General features: G+C 46.0%; 1 protein-coding gene across 1 annotated transcript in view; it reads left to right on the forward strand.

The window, feature by feature from the left end:
- EPHA5 (EPH receptor A5) overlaps positions 1 to 17,637 on the forward strand; it is a 404,174-nt gene extending 386,537 nt beyond the window's left edge. The window contains exon 18 of the mRNA XM_032805223.2: positions 17,551 to 17,637. Within this exon, the coding sequence (XP_032661114.1) occupies positions 17,551 to 17,560 (10 nt within the window). The 3' untranslated portion in view covers positions 17,561 to 17,637. The remainder of the gene's footprint in view (positions 1 to 17,550) is intronic.
- Positions 17,638 to 22,538: the final 4,901 nt, after the last annotated feature.

Below are 22,538 nucleotides of genomic sequence, written 5' to 3' on the forward strand. Positions count from 1 at the left end.
TTGAGCTGTAAAGTGAGTCCCCTGATCACTCTGCACGGTACGTGGGGTTCTGTAGCGGGAACACAGCTGTTGCAGAGCTGTCAGCATAGTTGTCGCTGCTGCTGTGGTACTCGGGTGTACAAACAGCAAGCTGGTGTACAAACAGCAAGCTGGTGTAAGCCATAAAAACATATTGCCAGCGCCGCTCCTGCAGCAGAGGGCCTATATAATCGACCTGCCAGTCTTGGCAAGGGCCCGTAGCTCAGTAGATGCGACCGGCGGGTCCTGGCAGGGCAATGGGCGCCAAACGGGAGCAAGTTGGGCACCTCGCCCAGGCCGTACGACTGGCTGACAAGGGTAGAGCAGTGCCTTGGCGTAAGGCCGCGTACTGTGTTGCATGGACTCCGCGATGGCCTCCTTCCACATGGTAGTGCTTGGCCAACTGGACGACCTCCCCTCGGGCCATGTTGTTGGCTGCGGCGTTCCAATGAGCCTCCTCGGTTTGGGCTTTTGTATGGGCATCCACATGTCGCACAGCCAGGGTGGCTTGTAGGGCATAGTGGAGGAGTTGTTGCCACAGTGCGGCTCCCCACGGGGGCCGGCCTGCCAATTCCCGCTCCTTGGCCTTCCAAGCAGTCACCCAGGTCCGGAGGCCCTTGTACAGAACCCAACTGTCTGTATAGAGATACGCCCATGGCAGGGAGTCCGCAATGGCCAGGGTGGCAGCCCTCAGCTCAGCCCACTGGCTGGAGCCGGCTGTGCTCCATGCCATAGCCACCACGTTCGCATAGGGGGCGTATGCTATTGCCCTCCATTGGCGAGTCCCTTGGGCGGTGTAGGCCGCCGATCCATCAGTGAGCCAGGCATATTCCCATTCCTCAACGGACAGCTGGTCCATGTGGGGGGCCTATCCTACTGGAGAAGGGGGCACAGGGTTCTCCACCGGTGGTAGCTCGTCCGTGAGGGAGGGTGCATACTTAAAAGTAATCACCCCCAGCAAAACGGAATGGGGGAAGGAGATAGAGGGTCAGTCTAACAACATACGCTGTTGTAAGTAATGCTTCCACTTAAAGTGGGTGGCATTCTGAGCGACTCCAGTCTGCATTTGGGTGGAGTCTTCCCACACCCAGCGCCCTAGGGGGATGGGCGTACGCACCACCACTGGCGTAGGGCTGGTCACACGCTCTGTATCTTGCAACGCCCATACCACTGCCAGGATTTGTTTCTTTAGGGGGGCGTAGCTGGGCTCCGCCCCCTTCAAGGTCAGGGACCAAAAGCCAATGGGTTCTTTTTGCTGCACCTCTACTGGCTGCCAGAGCCCCCAGGAGGCCACATCCGCCACTGTGGTGACCTCCAGCTCAAATGGGACACCTGGCTGTGGGGCATGAAGCCAAGCGTGCGTCAGCAGAGCGTCCTTGCACAGCTCAAAGGCAGTCTGATGACCATGCGTCCACTGCCAGGGTGCCACCTTCCGCACTAAGGCTTGTAGTGGCTGCATAAGAAAAGCAAGGTGGGGAATGAAAGCACGCCAAAACCCAAGCAGGCCAAGGAAAGCCTATAACTTCCTCTTTGTCTGGGGCATGGGATAGCCTTGCACAGTTTGCCGCACTTTCTGAGGAATTTGCCGCTCCGGTCCCGCCCAAAGAATGCCCAAGAAGACCATCATCTGGGCAAGGCCCAGTATCTTCTGCGGATCCAGACTCCAGCCCCGCGCCTCCAGGCCCTTTACAGCGGCATGTAAGGTGTCCGCCACCACCTCGCGGGAGGGACCAGATACCATAACGTCATCGATATAGTGATAATGGCGGGTCTGTAGTGGTCACAGTATCCGGGCCAAATCAGCGCTGACCAGCTGGTGGCATATGGTCGGGGAGTGCTTCCAACCCTGTGGTAGCACGCAAAAGGTATATTGGCCCTCTTGCCATGAGAAAGCAAACTGTTCTTGACTACTCGGGGCAATGGCGATAGAGAAAAAAGGATTTGCCAAGTTGAGAACAGTGTGCCACAGTTGGGCTGCAGCTGCAATATTCTTGACCAAGGTGACCGTGTCCGGTACAACAGCCGTCAGCGGGGAGGTCACTTTATTAGCTCCCAGTAGTTTACCGTTATGCGCCATGTCCCATCCGGTTTCCGTACGGGCCAGATGAGACTGTTGTAAGGACTCAAAGTGGGCCGGATAACCTTGGCCTCTAGCAGAGCATTAATCATCTGGGTAATTTTTTCCTCCACCCCCCCGGGAGATGGTATTGCTTTTTAGAGACTACAGTCATTGGGAGGGGAAACACCACATGCTCCCAACGCGGGGAGCCCCGCAGGATGGTTAACGTCCGCACCTCTCGCACCTGCGCCTCACTTACATACTGGGGGTGGCCGAAGGCGAAAAGGCCATACTGCGTGTTTACTGAACGGCCTCGTAGGACGTCGATACCCAAGATGTATTCTCCAATGGCAGCCACCAGGATTGTGGCCTGGAACGGAGGGGCTTTCCCCAGGGTCAAGGTGATCATGACCTCATACTCCGGGGTCTCAGCGCCTCCCAGGCCCTTCACCAGTATGGCTCAGCCCTGGGTCTGTGCAGAATGCAAGATCGTGACTTCGGCACAGGTATCCAGGAGCGCCAGGACATGTTGGACGCCTGCCCTCGGCCAGCGGATCCTTAAGGGTATGTAGGGGCGTTGGTCCCCTGCCTCCCTTCCGTAGGTGGCTGCGGCCACACACGGAACAGAGGACCCACCCCGCCCTCAGTAAGGGCGCAGCAGCTGCCTCTCCGCGGGTGAAGTGGAGGGCTCTGCTGGCTTGTTTTGCTCCACGTTCTTCTTCCCCTCACTTCCAATACTTCGCTTCGCGGCGGGCAGCTGCATCCATCGCTTGTACAAGTCCGCTGTTGGCTTTCCGTTGATTTCCTCTCGGGAGACTCCCACCTGTAAGAGATCTGACCACAAGACTCTCCATGGCACCAGCAGTTCTCCCTTCTCCTGTTCCCCGCCGACCTGTTCCTTGCTTTGTTGCCCCTTTGCAGCCCGGATGGCCTTAGGCCGTGCCGCGGCCAAGGCAGTATCCAATTGCATAAGGGTGGATGCCAACTCTCTGACTCGCCCATCCGCTGTCATAACAACTGCCAGGAGTGAGGGCTTCAACTCCTCTGGGGCTGAGCGCAATAGGGTAGCTTTGATGGACTTTGTAACTAGCATGTTGTCTGGCCCATCCGTACCACACGTCTCTACAGCCCAGACCATCCCCAACTGACACAGTTTCTGTACCCCATCTGCGACTGTCTTCCAGGAGCTCACTTGTGCCTCCAATTCACCCACCGATGGGTAGGCCGAGCCCACGGCTGCTGTTAACCAGCGGTATAGGCAGGGTGATTTCTCATTCCCATCCCCAGGGGCTGGGGGTTGGCCATTTGCGCACGTACCTGTGAGTCGTGTGCCAGGACACCCAACTGTTGCAGCTCATACTGTCATAAACAGATAGCTAAGGGTTAATGTTTCTTTTACCTGTAAAGGGTTAACAAAGGGAAACACACACACCTGACCAGAGGACCAATCAGGAAACCGAATTTTTCAAAGCTCAGGGAGGGAATTTTTGGGTGTGTGTTCTTTGTCTGTGTCTCTGCTCTAGTGCTCTCTCTGCTCTGAGAGAGGATCTCTCTACCTTCAGATTTTCTAATCTTCTGTTTCCAAGTGTTAGTTCAAAGGTAGAAGACAATAGGTTTTTATATTGTTTTTGTATTTACATGTGTGTAGTTTGCTGGAATGTTTTAAATTGTATATCTTTTTGGATAAGGCTGTTTATTCATTTTTCTTTTAAGCAATTGACCCTGTATATTGTCGACCTTGATACAGAGACCATTTTTATGTCTTTTTCTTTCTTTTTATATAAAGCTTTCTTTTTAAAACTTGTTGGATTTTCTTTTCTAGTTGAGGCTCAGGGGGATAGGAATCTCTGTGCCAGGGTTACGGTCTCTCTCAGGGAAAGACTGGGAGGGGGAAATCTCTTTGTGTCAGAGTTGCAAAGCTTACCTTTGCAGGGACTCTGACTGAGGGTGAAAGAAACTGGATCTCTCTGTTTTGCATTTCAAGGAATTGAAATAGGGTGATCGTCCAGGGCCATCCAGGGAGGGGAAGCCTGGGAGGAAATAAAGAGGAGACAAGGGGAGGGGGTTATTTCCCTTTGTTGTAGACTCAGGGCATCTGAGTCTTGGGGTCCCCCAGGGAAGGTTTTGGGGAGACCAGAGTGCGCCAGACACTGGAATCTGGCTGGTGGCAGCGCTATCAGATCTAAGCTGGTAATTAAGCTTGGAGGTTTCATGCAGGCACCCACATTTTGGACGCTAAGGTTCAGAATTGGGACTTATGCTTATAACACATACCGAAGGAGCAGCATCGTATTTCCCGCTTTGTCCCAGACTCTGACCAGCGAGTGCAGGACGCCTTCCCTGGGTTCCTGGCGGAAAGTCTTTACGATTTTCTGCAACTCACTCGTCTTGAAGGTTTGAATGATTTCTGGTTGCAACTGGCCGCCCTCGACTCTGAGCTCCCGTACAGGCTGGGAGTGCATCACCGCAAGCCTCGGCTCATCCTCCTCCTCCTCTGAGGAGGAGGACGAGCCCCAAATGTTACCATCCCAGGCCTCCGGGTCCCAGAAGGGGGCGGCTGTCATAGCACGGACCTGGGCTGTGGTCACCGGCCGCCGCCCGACTTTGAGTCACCGTTTATTGGCATCCCAGGCCACTAAAACTTCACAGCGCTTCGTCAGCTCCTGGGCACGCTCCGCGTGGGAGGTGACTACTGCCTAGGCCACGGCATGAGCCTCCGCCCGGGCCGCGCACTCCAGCGTTTTTCTTTCCAGGGCCCGCTGCAAGCGGAGCACCTCCTCATCCTGGGCCTGGAGGGCGGTCAGGAGGAGACACCCAAGCTCCCCCATGGCTTGCCGTTCCGTCCCAGAAAGCTGGTTCACCCGCAATCACTGTAAGGCCTCCGTCAGCTGTGCAGGAGTAAATCCAGCCACCTGCTGGAAATCCAGCCACTTGGCAGGGGCAGTCCACCCTGCCAGAACCCGCGCTACCGGCCCCCAGGGATCCGTCTGGGGCCACCCGGGTATGCGCTGTAGGGACAGCGACGGCTTCCCTACTTCCCCTACCTTCGGCCAAAAAGGCATCGTCTTCCAGAGCACTCTGCTCGCTCAGCCAAAAGTTGTGTGCCTGGGCACTTACGGGCCCACCCAGAGTGCTCTGCAAGAATGAGTTATTTGGCTTTAATGAAGATAAAAGTGACACACCCGCAACGGGGACTCCGAGCGTTGCTGTCATGAGGACGGGGAACCCAGCGCACGAAAGCTCAGCCTGGTACTGAGTCCAAGGGCAGGGTCAACACCCTGCGGCAATTATACTATTATGCTAACACTATGCAAAGCAGCTCATGCATAGGCAACTTGGGGCTTTCCAGCAGCAATGACCGCCCCCTTGGCCTACGGCCAGGGGCTTTTTGCAGTTCCTCCTAAATACAGGGGCTTCCCACACAGGGCAGTTCTAACTGGTTAGAAGCGGAATATACTGGCAGGCTGTGTCCTATAATAACCTGCCCCGAGAAAGCGAAAAGCCCTAGCTAGGCCATAACAAAATCTTCCATGGTCCCCTACAAGTGGTTTCCTTTTTTAAGGCTAATTGCCCCAGAAGGAGGACTGGAAATTTGTTTTAAAAAAAAGGAAGAACTCAAATGACCCTTTACATGTATGGTGCTCTCAAGTCAGGGAGGCCTCACGGCCATGAGTATTGCAAGGCCTGAAAGGATAGTTGTGTCTGTCATTGTAGAGCTCGTTGCCAATGGATTCCAGCCCTGGGCAAGGAGGTAGCAGGAGGATATTTAGTGTGTGCCTCATGCTTAGCACATAACCACAACAAATATATTTCCCGTAAAGATTTGTGAAACCCTGGATTGAAGCTGGGACTTTCAAAGGAGACAATGGGAGTTGGGTGCCCAATGATTTTCAAGGAGATTTGGCTTCCTCACGTCTCTGTCCCCATTAGGTGTCTTTGAAATTCTCAGCCATTATGTACAATGGGCAAATATATGAAGAACCGTGCTCTGAAATGGGCTCTGCTCCTGGGGCAGTGTGACAACATACTACCCCCTTATCCAGGCTGGATTGCACAAAGACAGTTGAGCTCTAAGGGTGAGATTCCCAAAGGTATTTAGATGCCTAATTCCTACTGATTTTGGTGGGAGTTAGGTGCTTAAATACCTTTGGGAATCCTCCCCAATGGACTAGCCTGAGTAAATTCCAGGTGAATTAAGAATCGGATCAAAAGGAAAGAAGGAAGTGGAATATAAAAGTTAAAAATCCAATTGTAAAAAAATCCCCCAATATATTTTCCTAGCTACATCTCCATCACTGGAGGACAACTTTTGTAAGCAATAGTTCCATATGGGTTTCTTGGAGCAGAGGCAGTCCTTCCCCATATACAGAAGCTCAGATTCTCAGGTGGTGCAAACCAGCATAGCTTCACTGAAGTCCATGGCCAGTTCCTCAGCTGATGTAAACTGCACCCAGATTCAGTGAACCCAGTAGGCCAGACCCTTCAGTGCTGTAAAATGAGCAGGTTTTTACTCCTGGACCCCACGCAGGTGGCATTATTGCTGAGTCTTTGTAGACTTGTCTGGGATGAAATGACCAATTTGTCAAACTCTCCTCTGGCTGAAATTGAGCCATCCATCAAAAATGGCCTGACGCTGGAGTCTATTCTCCAGAGGCTTGGATGCAATCGTTTTGCCAGTGTACTCTCCCGTCACTATAACATTCTTTTGCATTCAAGCGAACGAGGAATTGGTGTTCTAAAGGGAACAGGAAAAATATTTGCTCAATAGCTATGTTTGGAGCTGAACAGTTACAGAAAGTTTATTTTTATGCTGCATAAACATGCCACCGATTAGTTTTCTGGTTTATTTTAGTCTCAGAATATAGGGAGCTGAATTGCAAGTGGCTTTGTGGCTAACCTGGACCCTTGTGGATTGGGAAATCATGGCCGATTTGATTTTAGTCCCATTTAAAGCTGACCCTTGGTGGAGATCTACCCCTAAAATGCCTATTCTGTGGTTGGTCTGATGCCTGGGGAGCAAGACTGAATGAGGCTGGCTGGCGCGGATGACAGGGACGGAGGAATGCTGAGACCATATAAAAGTCTGGGGAAAGCATTGGCCACCGCCCAGTTGTGTGACCTTGAAATCAGATGTAGCCAGCTAGCCAGTGTATGGGAACGGATGGAGAGAGCTGCATCATTAAGGAGAAAAACACAGACAAGACTGGTATTATTGGCTACCCATGCAAACAGCAGGCTGTCTGCATCAAAAGTGCAAACTGCGGCGACCTTTCTACTGATCAAATAACATGACTGTAAGCAGACGACCAAATGGGGACACAGATCTTCTAGTAAATAGCATCATTTCCAGCCAGACCCTCTTAACAATAACAGTACTGCATTTAACAAATGGGAACTCTGATCATCAGGGGCCTGATCCTCAGCGGGTGACTTCAGCAGAACTACACTGATTTATACCAGCTGAGGATCCAGCCTTTAAAAGGACGCAAAAGACACTGTGAACATGGAGGGTGAGTGACATCCAATCGGTGCTCAAAATACATGTTATAATTTTAGGAAAGGAGGGAGACAAAGGAGAAGGGCTGCATGATTCAGCCATCGGGCTGTACATAGCTTTCTTCCTGCTGTGTCCCATCAGCCTCCAGCTAATCGCAGAGCAAGGCAGGAAGTGGTTTATTCTTGACCCTGGTGAAAATGTTTTACATTGAATATACATATAGGTCAAAATGATTTTTCCCCCCCCACAAAAATTGTGTTTTCAACAAAACCTCATTTTTGTTAACAATGAAATTTTCCTGGACAAGCTTCTGACCAGCTCTAGTTCCTTTTCCTGGGCAGACCGTGGAAGGTTTCACTGGATAATAGAGGGGGGGCGATGTCTGCTGATGCTCCATGCAGGGGATGATTTGCCATATCAGGCCCCACCAGGCCAGCACACAACAGCCAAAGGCCTCTGCTGCTAATTCCCAACCAGGGTTCGGCGGTAGCTGAGGGAGGTGCCATCAGCTGGGAGTTGAGCCTAGTGGAAACATGTGATTGCCATTCCAGATCAGACTAGTGGTTCATTTAGCTCAGCATCCTGTTTCCAGTAGCAACCAATACCAGATGCTTCAGAGGAAGATGCAAGAAACCCTGTAGCACACAGTTATGGAATAACCTGATATAGGAGAAGTTTCTTCCCGACTCCTGTTGGCTTATGCCCTGAAACACGGTGGTTTATATCCAATCTAAGTTTATTTTTATTACTGTTTAATGCAACTGTGAAAGTTCCCATTATCCACGTAACAGGATCTCCCCAAATCCAGTGTTAGAGCCTGTCTGCTTCCTCACTTCTTCCCTTATGGGGTTAATAATCTGTAGCTGACCTGTACCACCAGAAAATTCTGACAATGCCCCAACGGCAGCTCTGTTGTGGTGGCCAGTGAGTCACAGCAAAGAAAAGACTCTGCATACTGCCTGCCCCCTCCACTCTCCTTTCTCTGGGAGGTAGTAATCAGGACTGCAGCACCTGCTTACTCCAGCTTGCACATGAGTCAATAGGGAGTGCTGGCTTCCTTGTGCAGGCCTGCAATCCAAGTTCAGCCTAAACAGAAACTTGAAGGGACATGGGCCCAGATCCCCAAAGGTAATTAGGTGCCTAACTCCAGTGGAAATCAATGGGATTTCGGTCCCTAAATACCTTTGAGGATCTGGGTTAACTAGCCCTTCAAGACTTTGATCTGCCTAGATCTGTCCAGCCGCAAAGCTCGGATGTGTGGTGAGAGGAAGAGGGAACATGTCCCTTTATGAGATGTCCCCAAAGAGGTAAGTTAGAAAGAAAAGAAATAACTCATGGGCTATTCTGGATGGCTTTAGTTTGTTCATTGTAGCAGAGCTGGTAAAATAAATAACCTGAAAGGAACCTAATTCCACGAAAACCTGGGGGCATCAGTGTTTATTTCCTGGTACAGTGACACTATCAATCAACAGCAACAGAGCTGATATTTAAGACAAGGCAGTAAATATTATATATTGAAATGTTATTTTTATGGGGCTGTGTTTGTTCACTTTTACATTCAGAGGGGATGTTTACTGTATGCCACTAACATTTCTTCATTGCATGCGAGAGAGAAAATTGACAGTGCAGAGAGAGGCTGTAAAAGTGTAGAACAGAAATGAGATGCTTTATCCAATCAAAGTTTAGGATCTAAAAGTGTGATCTCATTCATCCATAAATGATGGTGCACAATGTTATCTTTGTATGCCAGACATTCAAGGGAGTTGTTTCCTCCCCATCAGATACTGGACAAAACAAGCATCCAGGGCATTGCATCCGGATGCAGGTACTCTGATAGGACAATGTCAGTGTCTCACTGTCTGGAGGGGCTCACGACCATCAGTGCCTACCTCAGGGCAGGCTGTCAAAAACAGGGTCGATATCACCACACTGTGGGTATGTTCCATGATTAGATCTTGCCAAGCCAGTAACAAAAGTGAACTTTGGGATTGGGAGTGAGCAGGGGGTTGGACTAGATACCTCCTGAGATCCCTTCCAACCCTAGTATTCTGTGATTCTATGATCACTGTAACAGTCTTACCACAGAGTCACAGACAGTCCCCTTAGACTCTTTACTCTATCTTGCCACCCAGACAAACTGGACTTAGTGATCAGTGGTCACTTGCACCAAAGATCACACCACATTCAGGTTGCTTCCAGTCCCAAGAGACCAGTCACTGACCCCAAATCAGTTGGTACCCTAGATCTTACACCAAAGACAACATCTGTGGCCAATCCTGTAATGAACTATGTAAAGGTTGATGAACTAGGAAAAGAAATAGGAGAGTTATTTTCTGGTTAAAGCATGCGAACAGATACACACAAACGAGTGCAATCTAAATCCTAAGAGTGACAGAGTTGTAGTGATCTTGTCGTATCAGGACAGACCCAGGAGGTAGCCCCTGGGGATCTCTGCCTTCAATTTGGTGTCTCTGGTCTTGTGAGAGTTCAAACAACAAAGTGGATGGAAAAATTTCCTGTTTTTGTTTCATTTCCTTCATTCAGCCTCCAAGGCCATAGGAGGAGCTTCCTTGCACATAGCATTTCCAAGGTGTGATAGGGCCATTAACTGATCCTCGGTATTGCCATGTTCCTTGGTGGCCCATCTGATTTTTATGGTTCTTCTGAAGGAGCAGGGCGGGTAGGGAGGGGGGAGATGGGGAGGAAACACTCTTCCCATCTGGGTTCACAAGTTTAGAGCAAACATTTTCAAAGCTATAGAGCAAAACATCCATATTTCCTTTTAGTGTGGAATACAGACATTACATATAAGATGAATGCATGTAGCAACTTATAAATGTTCTATAGACTCTAAACACCACATATAGTCTTATAAGACAAATACCTATTCTGAGCAACACTGACACATACATGAATTGGTCTGGTCTCTAGCTGTGAGTTTGTCAGTTCTTAGCTAATGCCTGCAGCCTTCGCAGGAGCTGGCATCTGGCCTGCCAGCATCAGTCAGAATGCTTATTAAACTAAGCCCGCTCTTGGACAGATCGGGGTGAGTAATGCATCATTGCGGCACCTTTTGCTCTAAAAAAGGATGCCTGTTAGCACATGGGCAGCGTGACCGTGTTCTGATGATGCAGTTTGTGTAATAAATCAGCATCAGGTCTTGGTGTATGACTCAAAAGTCAGTGTCCTGTCCCGGGAGAGTAGAACTTACAGGACAGATGTGGATTTCAATTCATCTTGCACGGATGGAAGTGATTAGAGAAACCGCAGTGTCCCACATGCTGGTCTGTTATTTTAAACAAATAGGGCAATGATAGGTCTTCCCCCCCCTGCCCCTTTCCTGGCATGTTTTATAGCGTTGAAGAGTGGCAGTGTCATAGAAGAGGGATTCATTGCCATAAAATGGGGACGAAATCTGATATCACTGAGAGGGTTTTGAGTCTAAGGGAGAGCAAAATTTTTATCTCTTTGTAACTCAGTTACTCCTCAGAGTTCATTAAATCCCACTTTTCTAAGGGAGTTGAAATGAGACTAGTAAACAGGGACAATACAACATCTCCATTTACCAATCTGCATTTTGGTAACTGACTCCAGGATTCCGGTGTGAGCAGTTCATTAACAATCCTTTCCGCATGCTCGGAACTCTGGCAATAGAAGTGGGAATGATGGTATGACACTGGTGAAAGGGAGAATTTGGAAAAGGCCAGCTAGAAAGAGCATCATGTCCTCTGGATTAATAAGCGGAATGTATGTTTTACCTGATGGCATAGATGGCTAAGTGTGCTGGATGATTGATGATTGTCTCTTAGCTCACAGGGGTGTGGAGGGAATAAAACCATTAAAGATTGTGACATGCTTTGAGATCCACTGATGAAAAGTGCTAACCAAGAGTTGTTAGATTATGACTGCATACAGCTCTGCTCTTATTGAACTAAGGTGTTATTGTTCCTCAGTCATAGCTGACCTTTCTGTCCCTGTTTCACTATTGCATTCCTCTAGTTTGTGGTCTCTAGTGAAATTGATAGGGTTACATCTGTGTAAAAATCGAGTATCTCAGTGATGAATCAGGCCTATAATTGCTCTCTCTGTTACTCTTAATATTATTATTTATTTGTTCGACCTTTATATTGTGGAAGCACCAAGGAGCCTCAAGCAGATAGAGGAAGTGCTGTACACGTATCTGTATAGGAAAGACAGTTTCTGCCCTGAAGAACTTACATTCTAAACCACAACTCTAAAACTTACAATGTTTGGGTGCAAGGGACTGTGGGTGCTTTCTAAATTGAAGGGTCAATGCCTATAAGACATGATGTAACAAGTGAATGAGACACCCCACTTGGTTAAGTGCCCACTTCTAGGTTCATATCCCTGTGGCTTTACATTTAGCTCCAAACCGTACACCTCCGTTCTTTTTTCAACTCCTTGTTCTGTCATCACAATGTGGGGGAACTTGTCACTATCAAAGTGTTTAATGCTATGACCGGCTCATCTATTGGTCAGTATCGGGGAAGATAAGGGTGTCTGGCAAGAACGAGGATAAGCCCCTTTGACATTCCCTGACTGGAGTCCAGGGGAACAAACTATAGTTACAGAATAGACTAAATAATCCTTTAAACGCCATATAGAGTAGAATGGGAGAGCTCAGCGCCAACTGTTGCTTAATATGCAGGCCTGGCTGAAGAAGAGTTTCAGCAAAATGTGGCCTAGTCATTCTCTGATTTCAATAACACCATTCATCAGTATGGGATTTTTGGCCCTGTTTGACAACAAGGGCTAAATCCATTTGTTATCCCAACAAACTGTCCTCAGAATTAAATGAGATGCAATTATAGGTGTTTGTTAGTTGTTTTTTCTTTTAATGGAAAAAAGTAAAGACCCCCTACCTCACTGAACTGTCAAGCATTGTTACACTTCAAACAAGTGCAAGAGATGTATAAAGGAGTCTGGGCTTTCAGTAACAGGCAGATACTTGCTATGCCCAGGGGCGGCTCTAGACATTTCACCTCCCCAACCACGGCGTCATGCCACAGGGGGGAGGCGGGGGGGCTCTGTCGCTCAGCGGTCCCGCAGGCTCTGGTGGACCTTCCGCAGGCACCAGCGGACCCTCCACAGGCACGCCTGCAGGAGGTCCACCAGAGCAGCGGGACCAGAGGACCCTCCGCAGGCATGCCATCCCGGCGACCAGCAGAGCGCCCCCTGCGGCATGTCGCCCCAAGCACGCATTTGGTGTGCTGGGGTCTGGAGCCGCCCCTGGCTATGCCATGATGAGTGAATGCTGCCTCTGTGCGGAGAGCCCATAAAAAGATTCATTTCTCCAGCAATGTGAATCGAAGGAGATTCCTGTTCTGTGAATTTGCCTAAGTACAGAATAAACATTGATTTTTTTATTTTTTTTTTTAATTTTCCTTGCCTTTCTTTATAAGGAGTGGCAGACAATTTCACAGCTGGCAGTTAATGCACACAATGAACATCTTGTCAAGGGATGAAAGCATGAAGTTGTATTATGCAAAATAATAAGTTGTTTATATTTGTTAAAAATGTTGTGTTCTGTCCTAAAAGCAGGGAAATTCAGACTTAGCAGCTATTTTTTTCCTACATTCAGTATTGTAGAGGTCTTAAAATACTTCGTGAGTTTTACATACAGCACCATAAGCCACAACAGCCTAAGGGTGGACTTTCAGATATTACCTTAGGCTTAAGTTGCAGTGCTAGATCCTAATACCCTGACATTATTTAATTAGCACCCTGTGGGTCTGTCTACACTGTACCCTGAGCCCCGGTCTCTGGAACCTGGACTTATGGGCTTGGTGCTTCCAAGCCTCCATCTGAGCATCCATGCTGCATTCTAAGCCTGTGTTTTCCATTGCTGGACCCTGGTCTCACTGCCATGCTAACGTGTCTAGGCTGTGCTATGCAGACTTTTTGATTTGAGTCTGCAGCTTGACCTGTATCCACATTGCAAAATGACAGGGCTTGGACTCAAGTCGCAGCAGGACTCTGACCCACCCCTGAGCAGAGTCTTAAGACCCAAGTCCTGAGTGCTTGGTGACTGGAGTCAAACTGGTTTGTTTGTGGACAGAAGCGGGTGGTGGGCTCAAACCTGAGTCAGAGTCTGATCTTAGTGTGCAGTGTTGACATACCGTGGGGGAGGAGGAGAAGGTGAGGGAGGGAATGTCCTTAGTACTATTCTAATGTTACTAGTAAGAAACAAATTTCCCATGAATCTGGAAAGTGATCTCTCATGAATACAACTGCATCTCCTCCAAGCCCTCAGACAGAGACCAACACCTACAAAATCTTCATCAAGCATTCTCAAAACTACAATACCTGCACGAGGAAATAAGGAAACAAATCCAGATGTGTACCCAGAAGCCTCCTACTGCAAGACAAACCCAAGAAAGAAAACAACAGGACTCCACTGGCCATCACATACAGTCCCCACTTAAAACCATTCCAACGCATCATCAAGGATCTACGACCCATCCTGGACAATGATCCCTCACTTTCACAGGCCTTGGGTGGCAGGCCAGTCCTCGCCCACAGATAACCTGCCAACCTGAAGCATATTCTCACCACTAACTGCACACCACACCACAGTAAGTCTAACTCAGGAACCAATCCATGCAAACAAACCTCTATGGCCAGCTCTGCCCACCATATCTATACTAGAGACACATCCACAGGCCCTAACCAGATCAGCCACACCATCATGGTTCATTCACCTGCATGTCCACCACGAAAATACACCATCCATATGCCAGCAATGCTCCTCTGCTATGTACATCGGCCAAACTGGACAGTCCCTACGGAAAAGGATAAATGGACACAAATCAAATATTAGAAATGGCAATATACAAAAACCTATAGAGAGCACTTAAATCTCCCTGGACACGTGATAGCAGATCTAAAGGTAGCCATCCTGCAGCAAAAAAACTTCAGGACCAGACCTTCAAAGACAAACGGCTGAGCTTCAGTTCATCTGCAAATTTGACACCATCAGCTCAGGATTAAACAAAGACTGTGAATGGCTTGCCAGCTACAAAAGCAGTTTCTCCTCTCTGGTTTTCACACCTCAATTGCTAGAAGAGGGCCTCATCCTCCCTGATTGAACTAACCTCGTTATCTCTAGCCTGCTTCTTGCTTGCATATATATATATATATATCTGCCCCTGTAAATTTCCACTACATGCATCTGACGAAGTGGGTATTCACTCACGAAAGCTCATGCTCCAATACATCTGTTAGTCTCTAAGGTGCCACAGGACTCTTTGCTGCTCTTATGAATATGTAAGAGGTTTAACTCCCATTACATACTGCAGCAATGTCACTCTGTGGTACGTTCTATTTAGTAGGTGTGGGTGAGTCTGGGTTGGGCTGCTGTCCATGACATCCAGTGAGTGTGAACTCAATTTCCTTTGGTAGCTCTCAGCAGAGCTAGTCAACGTATTTCCTTCAAAACGTTGGTCTGATTAAAAAAAAATGACTTGTTCATCAAAATGGAAACTTTGGTGGGAAATGTCCAGTGTTGATGAAACTTTCTGTGGTTTCACCAAAACCCCAACACTGAAGATATTGCTACTCATGATACAAGTTTACTCATGCAGTGGAAGAAGGAAATTTTTTTACCTCCTCATAGTCCTAAGTGTGGCCAGAGTCTAGCTTTAAATGACTATTACATATATTTTTAAAATGTGACCATAGGACACCCAGACATAGCAGTAGAAGTAGAGCTGATGAAAAATCATCCTATATCCTGAGAAATCATTTTTCCATGAGGTGCCTCTTTTGACTCCTCAGTGTCACAAAGCAGCAATATTCATCTGCAGCAGACTTGTAAGGTTGTCAAGTTTCACCTTCTCTTGGGCTGCTTTCATCTCAAAGGGCCAGGGAATCTTTTCTTGTTCCAGTTTGGAGTTTGAGGTTTTAAGTTTTGAGAAACCACCTCCTCCCACAATTCCAGAATGTATATCAACAGAGAAAACAGATAATACAGTCCAGAAAGAACTAATGACTAGATTGCCACAATCTTTAGAAACTTAAAAACTAAAACAAATGCATATTGATTAAAATATGCAGGAAGGAGAGTTGCATAGGAGTACATGCGTATTAAACATTAGTTTTCTATCATAAGCTGTTATTCTCAGTTCTGAGCCTTCTGATAAAATCTTTTCCAGCAAAAATGTTTTGATTGCTTTTTCAAAGCAAACACCCCCTCCTATCCCTCCGGGGTATAGGAAGAGGGCAGCAATACCTGAGAATAACAGCGTAGAAAGAAAATTCTGATCACCAGAGAGGCTGAAGTCAGCCAATAAATTTCAATCTGTGGAAGCTTTTTTCTGAGGGATAAAAGGTGGTTTGCTAGCCCAACAGAGTCTGAGAAACAAGGTTCCTGGAAAGAGAAATACTCCAGAAAATGCCATAAGGCTGACAGTTCTAACTTCTAATTTGAAACACATACATTGTTGCTCTGTGTAGTTCTACCTTGAGGGACTATAAAGGGAGGATGGAATTGGAAGAGGGAAACTTGGCAGAAGAATGTGAAAGGTCTTCCAGCCTCCCACTAGAGAGATGGAAACTGGAGCAAGCTCAGAGCAAACCCTGTTTAGCTTGAATTAAACTGGTATTCTCCAGTGAAAACCAGAGATGTTTATAAGAGTTTCAAGGAGGATGATAAGAAACCTGTAGTCATTTAAATCACTCCCTATGTCAGACTCCGTTTCTCATATTACCCCTCTTCTCTCACAAGTTCAGGAGAGATTCCTTCTAAATGAAACCAAGAAGACAGAATTCTAAACCCAAGAAGCATCTCCTCTCCCTCCCTCATCAGTGGAAGCCTCTTTGGTCTCATATGGGTTCGAATGAGACTCCAAGAAGCACCTATATTCTCTTTCAGATGTCCATGATTAAATAAGGAAGGAAATGTTAATGTAAGCACAGCCAAACTGAAACATGAGGGCTTTGAGGATCGCTCAAAATATTTCATTACAATGAAATCAAAACATTTTAAATCTGATTTTGGCCTTCTTTAAACTTTTAAAGAACATTCTTTAATATTTAAAAAAAACAAAACAAACACCCAATGAATTTCATTTGGAACAGTTGGTTCAAGAAGAAACATTGAAACATTCCCTTCTGAAAAGGTTGAAATGGGACACTTCACCATCAAAACACTTCATTTCAGGTTTCTTCCCAAATGAAATTTAGCTGCAATTGACAATTTCTGTGAATATTTTGATTTTTAAGGAATCTTTTCAAGTTTTTGATAAATATAGCACATCATTTCTACCTATATACAAGGCACCTGTATATGTACACACATATATATTTCTTCATACTATGATAGAAACCGTACCCCTCATGCTCTGTTAAGAAGAATGTCACTAAAGCCTGGATATACATGAGAAAAGCATAAATCTGAATGGTAAGTGAAGAAGCTAAGCTATTTAGCAAAATTTGATATTCACCCAAACCAGGTAGTTAGCTCCTAAGCTAAGTATCCTGAAATGCTTCTTTAATGAGGATATTTTTCATACCTGCAAATTGTGTGAAGTGAGTTGCGAGACCGAGGATTCTAGGCAGCCACCTGAGAGCTTCCATGTTATAAAAGTTACCAGACATACCAAAACACAGACACTTTTGAAATACTGCCCATGTGTTGGCTTCTTTTAGGATTTACAATGCTGTTTTCCCTTTTAAGTGAGGATATATGATATGATAATGGGGGGAAAGATCACATTGACTTTAGCAAGGGAAGCATTTTTACCAGTGCATATGAGCTGTGGCACTACATAGCAAAGGTTTCTCCCACAATGACTAGGGGGAGAGAGAACTTGAGTAAAAGCAAAGTATAAAAGATAAATCCTGAGGGTGTTTTCCAACTGAGGGATCCTTCTTGGGAGGAGTTATTGAGGGATCCAGATTGTTAATAAAAAACCTGGGAAAAAAACAACAACATGCTGTTTCTCTTGTCCCACAGGGGCTGTTAGGAAGAAGGAACGGAACCGCTATATCTGCAAGTTTAAAAGGTAAAATTTAAACAAAACAGATGCTGGTTACAGATGGCTGCTGACCTGAAGCCAGGTAAGTGCAGTGTATTTTTTTTTTTAATGTCTGAGAGAAATTCCAATATCTCAAGTATTTTTAATGGTGCCTTTTTATTTAATTCTCCCACCCCGCCCCCTGAAAACTGTAGTGAGCTTAATACTGCTAGAGGGTACCAGATTGCAGGAGTGTAATCCTCTCATTGACACCAGTTCAGCCAAGCACTTAAGCATATGCTTAACTTGAGAGCATTCTTAAGTCCACCTTTATTAAGAAAAAAGCTGTTACTAATATAGTTGATATCGTGGTAGCTCATTGCGCAAGGTGCTGACCTGACACAGAAGAAAAGAGCAGACTCTTGCCCCAAACACTAATGAGACTTAAGCTTGGCTGAACTGATGCCTTTATCGATTGAACAAGAAGAGAAGTGAATCTGCCCCGTGTTATGTCCACTGGCCTGGCCAGTTGTATGGAGGAGAATGTAGTCTCCTCACAGGGTGACTGGGTTGCTCTGGGAAGCACTGTGACACACAGGAGATCAGACTAGAGGATGTGGTGGTCGCTTCTGGCCTTAAACTCTATGACTTGGAGGCAGGATGACACCTGCTGATCCCCATGGGGTGACAAGCCTCCCACCGCCCTGGGAGATGGGCTGAGGCAATCAAGGGGCTCAGTGTGTGAACTGCACTCAGCACACGGGGGGGATGGGGAGTGGGTTACGGGCACCAGCCAAGCCCCAGCTCCAGTCAGACAGACTAAGGGCTGATATACCTTATGGCATTGCAGGATGAATATGGTGGCTCTCTGCTCCTCCATCTCCTTGGTCCATCTGTCTCACCTGGCAAATCTCTTATGCTGGGACTGATGTGGCTGGCACAGGAGTCATTGGTTTCCCCACCCTTCCGTTCTTGTCATGCCCCTTAGCAGACTGGCTCTCAAACCCCAAAAGCCAGTGTGTTTGGGGTGACTGGGCCAATCTCTCATGTATGAATTTCCTCATTTGCATCTGAGTGCCTGCATTGACACGAACTAAAGCTGCTCTCCAGACTTTCCTCTAGAGCAGAAAGTTGCCTGAATGTCGCTGCTTGAATCGAATCATGGGTTGGACTGAGCGAACAGTATTTACCACTGTGACGTTATTGGATTAAAATATGACGACGTAGATCATTGCTGCTCCCACTGTTATATAATTGCAACATATCTTGTACAAAGTATGTCAAGTAAAGTGTCTATAGAAAGGTAATAATTTTCTGAATATGATTATGTTATTTGTATGCATGTATCATTTTTGTATTTGAAATTCTGACTTTTGGCTCTGTACCTAGATTTCACATGTTTGCTCCTGTGAATACACCAACCAGGTGTTTAGCCAGCACATTGTGAAGGAACTATTTAAGTCAAATGGCCCATCAAAGAATACTGAACTCACTTAATGGACTTTCCTGTGACTGTTCCATCTGGAGAATAGGTAATGGCTTCTGCTATGACGGAGCAAAACCTTGTATGTGACTTGCCCACGTGACTCCAGACACCATCTTGTACCTGTAATTTCCACAGTGAGAGCAATGGGATTCCTTTCACTTGGCAGAAGCTATAAAAGGCCCTAGAAACATCTTCATTTTACCTCTTTCCTGCTCAAACCTCTGGACTATCGGCTTATTCTAATGGGAGCATTCCAGCCAAGAGACTGAAGACCTTCTGATTTGGAAGCAACCAGAGACTTACCAGGCCAGCAGTTTATTTCATTATGGCTACAAGCCTGAGCCAAGAACTTTGCAATTACTGTATGTATTTGATTCCTTTAGCCAATCTTAACTCTCACCTTTCTTTCTTTCTTTCTTTCTCTCTTAAATACTAAAGGATTAGTAACAGTGTGATTTTTGGGTAAGATCTGAGTTGTATATTATCCTAGGTATGTGGCTGGTCCTTTGGAATCAGAAGAACCCTTTGTTTAATGAAACTGGATTTAAAGAACCACTCATCTTTAAGTCTAGTGCTTTTTGGTGGTGATTACAAGGAGTGGAATGCCCAAGGAGCCGACTTTTCTGACTTCCTGTTAGCCAGTGTGGTGAAACAGAAGTTTACTTTTGTTGCTGGTTTGGTATATCTTATGGGAGAATAACCACCAATTTTGGGGTGTCTGCTTTATTTCTCAGCAGTTTGTCCTGAAATTGGTATTCTCTGTTATGACCCATGAAGAAATGGCGACACCCACCATGCAGCCAGTTCTCATTACAACCAAGTTACTTCCATATCTTATCTTGTCATGTTCCATTGCTAGAGAATTCTGTAGTACTTGTTATGGAGCGTGATCATATGTGGGTTAGATGACTGCTAAGAAGGCAGAGTTGGGCAAACTCCCAACAGTCTGGAGGTGTGATTTGGATAAACAACTGATATTTTGAGTTGTAGTTTTTCAAAACTGCCAAAGGGGTTTGGATGTCCAGTTCCTATTAATGTTAATCCAGCCAAATCTCTTATACAGCTTTAAAATTATCGGCCTGAATGTGGATCTGAAGTGTCTGCAAACCTCTTGGGTGTGCAAAATGGGACTAAAGATGCTTTCCTAGGGTATTTCTATTTCTCCAGAATTACCATCAGAAACAGCCTCTCCTGCAGAATTCAGTTGTATTTGTTCCCATGTACTAGCTCAAATTACTAAGTGCAGAAGTGAAAAGCAATGCAACAAAATTAGAGTTAACTGTAAAAAAAAAAAAGGCAAAGATTTGGTGCTGTGGAAAAAGGTGGTTATTTTTTTCCCCAGCCTTAGGTTAAAGTTGGGGAAATGCATTCAGATATCTAGTTTCTGCTGCCATTTTGGAGGTCTGTAACTAGAGACACAAACCAAGACTGAGGAACCATTCTGCTGGGCAGTGTAGACACACACGAGACTAGACCTGTCCCAAACAGTTTACAATCTCAGCAGACAGAAACGGAAGAAATGAAATAATTTTATTCACATTTTTATATGGGAAACTGAGCCACAGAGAAATGATGCTTAGCTTTTTCCATACTGCTCAGCACGTGGCAGCTCTCACTGAGAACAATGGAATCTGCTGAATGTGATGTATTGAAAACTGTGTTTAAAATTACAAGCTATCTTTTTAAGTTATATGGGGTTTTCTGGTCCTGCTTGCAGGCTGGGGGTCTCTGTAAGATAGTGTGTGATCTGGATCTTGAGCAGTCAGACTGCAAAAAAACCCAAACAGTCTAGAGCAAGGTGGGATGAATTTTGCTTCCCTGCTTTAGGGAGCAGCCTGTTTTGTCTCTCTCTGTTTTCAGTTTCTGTATGTGTAGGGTTCTGGATTCTGTTATGTTGCAACCTTCCATCGAGAGTATTTTATGTTTTTAATCAAACTTCCCTCTGTAATTGTTCTAAACATAACACTGAACTCTTGAAAATCTGGCTTTGCCCAAGGTCATTCAGAGAGTCTGGCAGAGTAAGGAATTAAACTTAGTTCTCCTGAGTCCAGCGTCTTAACGATAAACCTGGGTTGAATGCATAAGCCTGTTTCCCCATCCTTTTGTATTTCACAGAGTTTAGACATAATTATTAAGTCTGATACAGCTAATTGTGTAATCTTAGAAGAAGGTAAATGATTTAAGAGAGAGACTCAGAATTCTTCTACTTTCTCCAAGGAAGATAAAAGGTTGTGAGATTTTTTTCTTTCTTTCCTGGCATCTCAGGATAAATGTTGGCTTCATGGCAATAAGGCAGCAGAGGTCTGTTAAGAGACTCCGGGATTTAGGCTGGTGTGTTTTTTATGTTTAGCCTCACAGCTGGTGTAGGTGCATTTCCAGCCATAATAAGTAATAACGTTCCCAGTGGAAACATTCGACTGCGGTAAAACAGACTGAAATCTATTATACATGGGAATGCAATGTCAATGTTTACAAAGGGAGGTCAAATAACAGAACTCTGTTCGGTAAATGTCAGGACTGGATGAGGAGACAGCATCCGCAGCATTTACATTCATACCAGAGAGATAGCTGCAAAGCTCATAAATATTAAAGATGTTTTGTAATTTCTCTTCTTCCCCCAGCCTACCCCCTCCCAAAATAATTTCTCTTTTCATTTGACGAGGGCTGCTGCAATCCAATCCATTTCTTTAGCTTTTCTCCTCCTTTGACGATGCTATGGAGTGTGGAACAATGTTATGTGTCTATTCAGATCACCTAATGGATAAGCCTTTTGGATTCTTTAGCTAAGTTCGTTATGCAAAGCCAGCTAATGAGAGCAGGATGATGCTGATGATTAATAATTATATGTTTTATGTTAGTTTCTAGGGACCAAAGACAAATGGGACCCCCGGTGCTAGGCACTGTACAAATAGTTGTAAACTGTCCAGCCCTTCAGAGCTATTTAGGGAAGACAGACATGAGCTAGGGAAAAGGGATATAACACACAAGCAGGATGAGAATGTTAAGAGGTGACTTGCTTACAGTCGCTAAGTACCTTCACAGGGAACAAATATTTAACAGACTCTTCAGTCTAGCGGAGAAAGGGATAACACAATCCAATGGCTGGAAGTTGAAGCAAGACAAATTTAGGCTGTAAATAAGGTGAAAATGTTTAACAGAGAGAGTAATTAACCATTGGATCAGTTGACAGGGGGCATGGTGGATTCTTCATCACTGACCATTTTTAAATCAAGGTTGGATGTTTTTTGTAAAAGATCTGCTCTAGGAATGATTTTGGGGCAGTTCTCTGGTCTGTATTGTACAAGGGGTCAGATCAGATAACCACAATGGTCCCTTCTAGCCTCGTTATTTATGAAGCTCTATCTAAAGGAATGTTTGTTTATAAAAAAATTCCCCTCTCACCCCTATGGGTGGTATGTGTCTTCCTCAACCTCGGGTCCTCTACCAGAGGCCTGGGAGTTTGAGGGTTCTGCGCGGTATCTTAGCTGTTCCTAGCACTGC

The sequence above is a fragment of the Chelonoidis abingdonii genome, chromosome 5 (genome assembly GCF_003597395.2).
Source record: "Chelonoidis abingdonii isolate Lonesome George chromosome 5, CheloAbing_2.0, whole genome shotgun sequence".
NCBI lineage: Eukaryota > Metazoa > Chordata > Testudines > Testudinidae > Chelonoidis > Chelonoidis abingdonii.